We start from the raw sequence: 9,118 nt of genomic DNA, 5'->3' as shown, positions 1-9,118 counted from the left end.
AGTTTTTTTCAGCACTGCCGGGGAACAACTGGACCGACCATATGTTAGTGGATGGTTTGCTTGTGTAACCCTGCAAGATGCGTTGAATACTTAATTCACACATGCTGGTTGAAAAATGTTGGGTCAATTAACCATGTCACTTGTCTGGATCATGGATTCTCAAAGTGTGAGGTAAAGTTGTGCCCACTGTTAAAATATAATGGAGTGCATCCACTTCAGGGTCTCCTGTGACTCTGTAAGAATCAAATGTTGGATGCAGGATTTATAAGTTGTAGAAAGCAGCTGAATGTATGGCAACTCAAAGCACCCTTTGAGTGTGGTGGGAGTTGTGACATCACTAGCATGAAATGTCACAAGCATGTGTTGTAACAATGTCCGCTCACAAATACAAGGGCTGTTATTTTAAGCTAGTCAGTTCAGTTTTTGATTAGTTTCTTTTTTAAGAAATCGATGGAGCCATTTTGACATGTAAATGTTTTTATTAGAGTGAATTTGTAGATTTCTCTTCACTCCATAAAGATCAGAACAAATTACAGCTGAAGCATAACTTCCACATTTTGGCTTTAAAGTCTTAATATAAATTAGGCTCCAATGACATATGGAAACTTTAATAAAGCTTCAGGTAGGAAAAAATTCAATAAATGAACAACGTTTGCTTTACGCTATTGCAATAGAACAGGGTTCTTCAGTCCCAGTCCTTGAGGGCCACTGCCTCGAAGCTTTCAACTGGTTTCCTGGAGCGACTAACCTGGCCCAAATCAATGGCTCATTAACACGCTTGTACAGAACCACAGAACCAGGTGTTGAGGAGATCTGCTTGATTTGAAACCGGTGTGTTGAAACAGGTAAACAACTAAAACCTGAAGGTCAGCGGCTCTCGAGGACTGGAGGTGAATAACCCTGCTGTTAAAAACAGTGGCTTAGAATATAAGAAAAATGGCCTTTAAAAATATATGCAATTCGAGATGCCATATCCATCTATCTATTGGCTATACCCGCTTATTCCAGTGCAGAGGTGTGGGGTGCTGGAGCCTGATGCTGTCAGACAAGAAGCAAAGGTACACACTGGATAGGTTGCCAGTTCATAACAAAACCAACACTTGGAGACAAACAAAAACTCGTGCTCATACTCACTCCTGGGGAGAATTTAGAAACACCAATCAACCTGATATGCAATTTGTTAGACTGTGGGAGGGAGTTTGCATACATGGAGAGAACCCACACATGCACGAACAGAACATGTGAGATTTCATTTATAAGCCAATAGTTGGAATATAAACCAGTAGATATAACTTTATAAATTTCCCAAGTGGTTATTTATTCACAAGGGCAATAATGATAATAACTGTGCATGTCACACATAGATTTGTCCATAATAATAATAATAATAATATGAAGAAGAAGAAGAAGAAAGTCTGTCTGAAAGAGAACATCCTATAGAAGACAGACAGGCCAAAATCTCAGATGTTTAAAAAAAACATGCAAGTAGAATTGTCCCAGAAAGGACGTTAAGGCTGCTGTGCTCTCAAAAAGGAGGTCATCCCAAAAGAAAGAAAATCTGTGTGTAACTGCCTTGTTGCTGTGAAATTGTGGGACCTAGAAATATCAAGAAAATTTGACTGAATAAAACATTAACTAAATCTTATTATTTTCAAAACTGATGAAATTACACAACAAGCAGAACAGGAAGGATGCTACATTGATGTGATGAAGGAAAGAATCATTATGGAGAATTTATGATAAAAGTTGAACACAGCACTCTTAATTTTTTTACTATAAATGTTTTATTAAAGAATTAAAATCCTCCTCGGCTGTCAAACTCAGCAGCAAACACAACAGATTCTGCCGCCTGTTGCGAATGCAGTTGTGTCATCACCACATTTATCAGTTGCTCAGTCCAATCCCTGTTTTCTGACTGATCCATGGGTAGTACCGCGAGATCCGAGTGTAAATGCCATACTTTCCCTCCATAGCGCAGCCTTCCCCCCAGCTGATGATGCCTGTCAGAAACCAAGTGCCTTTGTAATTAGTTGCATGCGGCCCACCACTATCCCCCTGGCATGAATCCCTCTGTTCATTGCTGTATCCAGCACAGAACATAAAACGTGTGATGTGGTCCTGGCTGCTCTGTTTACACAGTGTACGGTCCACACGGGGGATTGCCAGTTTTTGAAGCTTGGAGGCCTGGGGGCCCTGGAACTTTAGCCTCCCCCAGCCACTCACCATGGAGCTTGTGGACTCCCTCAGAAGGTTCTGTATAAAGTCTTTTGGGCCCAGGCAGATGGGACGCCTCTGGTTGGAAAGTTCCACAGGACTGGATAGTTTCAGTAGTGCAATATCATGGTTATACGGTGACTGTTCAAAAGCATATAAGGGGTAGAGATGCTTTTCTGCCACCTCATGGTCTCTCTCTGGACCCTCATCTACATTCACATCATGTTCACCTGAAAGCGTTGATAAAGATGTACTTGTTAACCTGTTTAAAATTAAACATACATTCAACAAAGCTGTTTATAAGGCACTATGGCTATATGAAATGTACTAAATCTCACCAACACTTCAGTGTAATCTTTTTGTATATTTAGGTACGAGAAAGATCTTGTGCTGAAATGTGCATTTGCAGTGTTTTTTCCTACCTACTCTGGTGAAGAAAGTTTTTTTATTGATTCTGGCATGCTCCACACAATGGGCTGCGGTGACAACCCATAATTCACTGACCAGAGAGCCTCCACAGAACGGTTGCCCTTTCGTAACAGTGGCTGAATGATACAACAGTAACACCTGCAAACAAAAGCACAAGCAGATTCAAGCTAAGGTAACAGCAGCCAAATCACCTCAACTTCAATTGTGCATGAAGCTGTTTGGGATGTTTGCAGTTGATCGGGGACTTACAAGAGAGTGATTTCTTAAAATAATATGTCATGTCAACATATTTCAGTCAAAGATACACACCATATAATGTCAGTGATTCTTTTGTCCACCTCATCATCACATGGAGCTGGTTGTTCAAAAAATTTAATCCGGATAAAAACTATCTGGATTTGGGAATCCTATTTTTAGGGATGGCGGATCACATAATCTAGTTTACTTTTATCCCGGTTGTTCAAAGTAAAATAGGATTGGATCACCCTGATCCAGAATCCTGTTTTTCAGGATCACCAAATCCAAATTTCAGAAATTTAAAACTTGTATTTTACCCAAAACTGGGACTTTTTTACAAGTATTTATAGTTTCAATTGTTAGAAAAAACTAAAGAGACAGTAGAAAGTTATAAATGAAATAAAAAGAAACAGTTATATCACAAGAGACAAGATGCAGAATCTTAGGTGACAATAATGATCCTATGTAGAAATGAATATGTTTACCAAACAGTGGTCTTTTAAGTCATACCTCAGCCACCCCATTAACCTTTCAATACTCATTTCTGGTTCTTAAAACTCACACTTGTGCACTATAAGACCAGTTTCTGAAAATATAAAATGTTAGTGTGAGTGACATTAAGGTTATCTGTATCCACGGTTTCTAGATATGGAAAGGCCAGGCAAGTTTATTTGTATTGCACAATTCAATGACAGGATGATTCAAAGTGCTTTACAGAATACAAGAAGCATAATTTAACAGTATAACAGAAGAAAGGAGAAAAAAAGAACACTGGATATAAACATGACTAAATTGAAACTATTGAAATGCAGCAGAGAACAGGTGGGTCTTTAACCTGGATTTAATAAACTGAGTGTTTCAGCTGACTTGAGGCTTTCTGGGAGTTTGTTCCAGATATGTGAGGCATAGAAGCTGAATGCAGCTTTTCCATGTGTGGTTCTGACTCTGGGAACTGATAAGAAACTGGAGCCAGATGACCTGAGGGGTCTGGTACCACTGTTAAGTGAATGCTCACATCCACACTTCATTGTTGACAGACCTGAAGAAACCCAACTATCTAAATTACATAACTTTTACTGATGGTGGGTGAGCAATAAGAGGATGTCCCCACAATCCCCTAATCTCATAAAAAAATGTCAATGATCATTTTGATTTTATTCATGCCCCGTCTCTCCATTCATGCATTCCTTACCTGCCACGGTATCTCTCCAGCAAGGGCTTCATCTCCTCCCACAACCCTCTTGTCGCTGTTCTTCTCAGCTGTGACGGTGGGCAGTGTAGGGAAAGCCCATGAGAGCAGTTTTCTCTTCCCTGTGGTAGGGCTTGCCTCAGCCTCAGCCTCAGTTGGACTCACAGAGGGAGCTAACTCCAGTTTCACTGAATCTGCATCTACTGCCGAATCCAGAGAGATGTCAGGCAGGTCCGTCACATTCATGGAAAGATCGTAATAATCATACGACAGTGTTATGTTGTCATCATAGTAGTCATCCAGCTGGGTGACGTTTTGTGTTGATGAAGAGGAGCTTGCTGTGTTTGATGATCTTGGTGTTAAGATGGACCTCCCTGGGGTGAAGCTGGAGGGCCCGCTCACAACACCACAGCTGAACTGCACTGAGGGGGATTACAAAAACAAACAAAATCAAGTTTAGTCTTTTAGGTGTCATCTTTTAAGCTAAAAGTCTTCATTTTATTTATTTATTTTTATTTTGTAAATGAGCATATTAACCATATATATATATAAAAGTATATGTATTTTTGTGGTCAGGGGGAGTGTACTTTGAGGTTAGCTTCACCTACTTAGAATAGAGTGGCAGTGTGAGTATCAAATGTTTATTGGCTAGTTTTCAGTTTGGCTCTCAGGATGTTCACATTGTCAACAATAATCATTAATAATGGACTTCCTCTGACAGCTCTAAACTGCAGCAGGAGTCTGAGACACCTTAATGGATACTAGCTGGATAGATGAGAGGTGTAATTTGACAGATCCAGTTCTCTGTCTTCGTACTGTTTAAGAGGCCACTTTTAATCTCCCTAAATGAGGGCTCACTGTTGTCCAGCTTGTCTGAATACCTGCATATCTCTACCAGCCTGCAACTTGCATTAATGGAAGAAGTAAAGGCCTTGACAGCTTGGGTATTGTTACAAAAATTAACCTGATACAGCAAAAAGTAATGACCACAACAGTAGACTTCAAACATCAATATTACTGAAAAGAAACTACAAATGTAGGTTTTCAATGATGATGAGACAAACTGACACCACAGAGGAGGTGCAAGGTCAGGATGAAAGAAAGAGTCATGTCGTCATGTGAAATACAGTCAAAATCCTCCTGTTGGTTATAAGTTAGTCTATTCACTTGAAGTCATAATTAAGACAATGCTTTTTTACATACACATCCTTGGATGAAAGAGTACTTGGGATAAATTTTTAATCCTTTTCCAACAAATTACAAACTCTAAAATACCATCAAAATGTGACATAATGCAAAACATCAAGAACAAACATTTTAAACATTAAATCTGATTTCACCGGGATTTCAGAGATGGGAATGATAATAATTTCTGAGTCACAGGTAGGCTGGAGGAGTCAAGATGGCACAAAAGAAGAGCATGAATAGGAAGAGACCACAATGAACATCTGATCCAAAGAAATACACGTTCCTCCGAGGCTTTATGTTCTTTTACTTAGAACAAAATAGTTTTTGTTTTATTCTATTTTGTTTTTGTTTTTGTTCCTATGTATTTTATTATTGTTTTTAGATTATTTTTTACTTATTATGCACTTATTTATTGATTTTAAAAACTACCTATTAAGTAGTTCCTCTACACTTTTTTTATTGTTTTGTTTCACCCTACAACTCCTTTATGTGTACTTGCATACCTATTGCTTTCATTTGCTCGTATTGTAGTAAGGTTTATTTTATCTTTGTTGTAAACATCTGCAGTTCATTCAGATGCTGCTAGAGTTCTAACCAGGACTAAGAGATTTGAACACATCACACCAGTTTTGAAAGCTTTACACTGACTTCCAGTCAGATGTAGGACAGATTTTAAAACCCTTCTGATCGCTTACAAATCCCAAAATCATTTAGGCCCAGAATTTATCTGAGAAATGTTCAGAGAATATAAACCTAGCAGAGCTCTTCCAAAAGACTCTAGTCAACTAGTCCAGACCAGAGTCCAGACCAAACATGGAGAAGCAGCATTTAGCTGTTATGCTGCAAACAAGTGGAACAAACTGCCAGTGGAGATAAAACATTCACCAAACTTTTAACTTTTCGAACTCTAATTCTCCACACATGGTGTGGATATTATTTTCTCACAGCAGCATCAAGCCAGATGTTTATTTTCACTTACATTTTTACCATTGTAATCAGTTAAAGAGACAGAAACTAAGAATTAAAGTTTATGATTTTTGGGGTGAGTGAGAGAGAGAGAGTAGGCTCAGGTGTGTGTTTTACACTTTTATTCAGATGCTTATAAACTCAGGTGTGTTAATGCTTGTGATTTATTATGTGAAGCACTTGTGATTTATTATGTAAAAGCACTTTATAAATAAAATTTGATTTAATTTGATATTTTTTATAATTTGTGCCAACTACAGCTGTCACATAAACGTATCAATACTCATACATATACCAAATAAGGTTTTGCTTGCTATAAATTCATTCACTGGCAAGATATCGTCTCCATGGTAACAGATGGGGGGGAAACACATCATCCTTGTTCTGTTCAATCATACTTAAGAAAGTTAACCTGAATTTAAGATGAAGCTTTTACAGGCTGAGTCAGACAAGTAGATATGGTCTTGTGCTTCTCTGGACAGTAATTTCTTCCAAATTACTATAATGATCCTTATATGAAGAAAAATGTTATGAGGGATTGTGAATCTCTTTGGGACTGAGGTAAGAATATTAGTCTATTTTTAAACCTCCGTTTATGTGAGTACCTTTAAGAGAGGGGATTCACGTGCAGCAGAAACAACAACTAAATCAGGGATCAAGGTATCAAGGTTTGAAATGCTCATGAAAGTTATTAGATTTGCCTCTGAAATGGCTTAAGATTGTAAATGTAGGGTTTAGCACTGTTCCCTTTGTACAGAAAATTAGGAAACTAGACCAAACAGTAAAGCTTTTTTTTGTTTTCTACCTGTTGGTTCACAGCTCTTCTTGTCTGCTCCAAGTCTATAACCATCAGCACAAAGACACACAGCTTGCTGTCCACGCATCACACAGATGTGTGAGCATCTACCGTTGTTGACTGAGCACTGCTTGGTCAGTTCTGCAAAAAGCAAGAAAACATATTTATCACATTAGCACCGGTAAGTGCATCAGCAAGACTAAAGTAAATATTCTTATTAGATTTTCTCATATTCAATGTGTCACGCTCACCTATCTCACAGTTCTTGCCGCTGAAGTTTGGTTTACACCAGCAAACATAAGAACTCATCCCGTCTTCACAGTCACCTCCATTTTGGCAGGGTGATGGTTTACATTGGTCGCCATCTACACACAAGCATGGACACATCCCCATGATAAGAACTGAGTAAACGCTTTATATCCTAAATTAGGAACTTATTTTCTTTTATCTCACCAGCGTAGCTGACCCAGAATTCCATCTGAAAGATAAAAAAAATTCCTAGTTTTGCTACTAAACAAACTTTGGGTAATTTATCATTTATGTGTTTGTGCACTGTAACCTACAGTTCTTTCATCATTCTCAAACACCTCCCTGGCCTCCTCCATTGAGCAGATTTCCTCAATACATTCTCGCTCCAGGTTATCTTTTTTAACGATTTCTTCAATGCCGGTGTTGAACCTGCGCTGGCGACGCAGCACCGTGTGTGCTGTCTGCTGGGACACAAATACAGCTCCTAAAAAGGTCAGAAAGCATGTAAGTACATTTAAAATGAGCAATTAATTAATTTATGTAAGTAGTTATTTGTCATAACAAGGGACTTAATAAGGTGAAAAAAGGCCATTTTCCACCCTCTTAATAGAGCAGTATAACTTGAAAGATTGACTCTCTTGTAGAGATGACCTTAAGTGGCCATTTGAGGAAATGCAGCTTTTAACACTGACTTCAATTTTCAGCCCTGGAGGTCTGTTGACTGGTGTTAGCTCTGGGGATCATGTTGTGTCACCATTGTAAATGTTCTGAGTACTCCGACACATGATTCTATTCTCTCGCTCTGACCTCGCTTGTATTTAATCCGCTTGTAAAGAGCCTGGCAGATACTTTGCAGCTTGATGTCCATGCTGTATCAGCTTAGACTAAAATACACTGACTGGTTTAACTGGCTTGATAGGCACTTTTATCTGAAGATTATGGCCTTACTCAGAGGTGCATCCATCATTCTGCTCTACACAGCTCGAACTGTCATGCAAATAGGCAATATTTTCCTTGGCCTTGCCTAGCATACATACATCATTCTAAGCCTGGATGAATGTAAAACTTTTGTAACACTACACTTGGTTCTGTGATGCTCTGATGGAAGGAATATAAGCCATTTTCTGAAGAAACAACCTATTTGGAATATCTTTAACAAGTAGATTCACAGCATAACCAACTAATATGAAAATATAATTTAAATAATTTGTACTTGCGTGCTTTTACGTTAACCAACAGCAATAATAAATAAAATATTCAAAAGTTACTTTTTTAAGAATAAACAGATCTTTATGTAAATATAAGTTTAAGACTCGAAGTCTGTAACAGGCCCTTTGCAAAAAGACCTATTGATCAATGGCCCAACTGCACAACTCGTCCTATTTTGCTCTGAACTTTGACGGCCTCCTTCAATCCTCAGTCAATACCTGTTCAGCTATTACTTACCCATGTTTTTCTCTGGGATCTCAGCACCCAGCCCAAACATCTCCAGCCATAAACCAGCACTGAAAACCAGTAAACAAACTCGGGTCATTTTGTTGTTGTCAGTTGTCTGTCTGATTTGACATATAAACCAGAGCAGTCCAGCAATGACAAATGCACCACTCCAAAGTACAGCAACACACTGTTTACTCACCTGTGTGCCCGGAGTGTGTTTATTTGTCTATGTGTGTGTGTATGTTTGTGTATGTTTGTGTGTGTGTGTGTGTGTGTGTATGTGAGAGAGAGAGAGAGAGAGAGAGAGAGAGAGAGAGAGAGAGAGAGAGAGAGAGAGAGAGGAGAAGAAGAAAAAGAGCTGAAAAACAGGTAAAAACAACTGTATTAAGACAAAATAATATATGGATACAATA

General features: G+C 38.6%; 1 protein-coding gene across 1 annotated transcript; it reads right to left on the bottom strand.

Moving 5' to 3' along the window:
* Positions 1-1,792: 1,792 nt before the first annotated feature.
* On the bottom strand, positions 1,793-8,888 carry f9b (coagulation factor IXb). The gene is made up of 8 exons (XM_042007938.1): positions 8,715-8,888; positions 7,583-7,752; positions 7,473-7,497; positions 7,271-7,384; positions 7,029-7,160; positions 4,073-4,491; positions 2,637-2,781; positions 1,793-2,444 (listed from the first exon to the last, which is right to left on the bottom strand). Exons 1-8 carry the CDS (start codon positions 8,800-8,802, stop codon positions 1,885-1,887), a joined length of 1,653 nt encoding a protein of 550 aa, XP_041863872.1. The 5' UTR covers positions 8,803-8,888; the 3' UTR covers positions 1,793-1,884.
* Between the last annotated feature and the right edge of the window lie 230 nt (positions 8,889-9,118).

Source organism: Melanotaenia boesemani, chromosome 15, assembly GCF_017639745.1.
Source record: "Melanotaenia boesemani isolate fMelBoe1 chromosome 15, fMelBoe1.pri, whole genome shotgun sequence".
Taxonomy (NCBI): Eukaryota; Metazoa; Chordata; class Actinopteri; order Atheriniformes; family Melanotaeniidae; genus Melanotaenia; species Melanotaenia boesemani.
The sequence above is the reverse complement of the archived record's forward strand: the minus strand, read 5'-3'. Positions and strand labels throughout refer to the sequence as shown.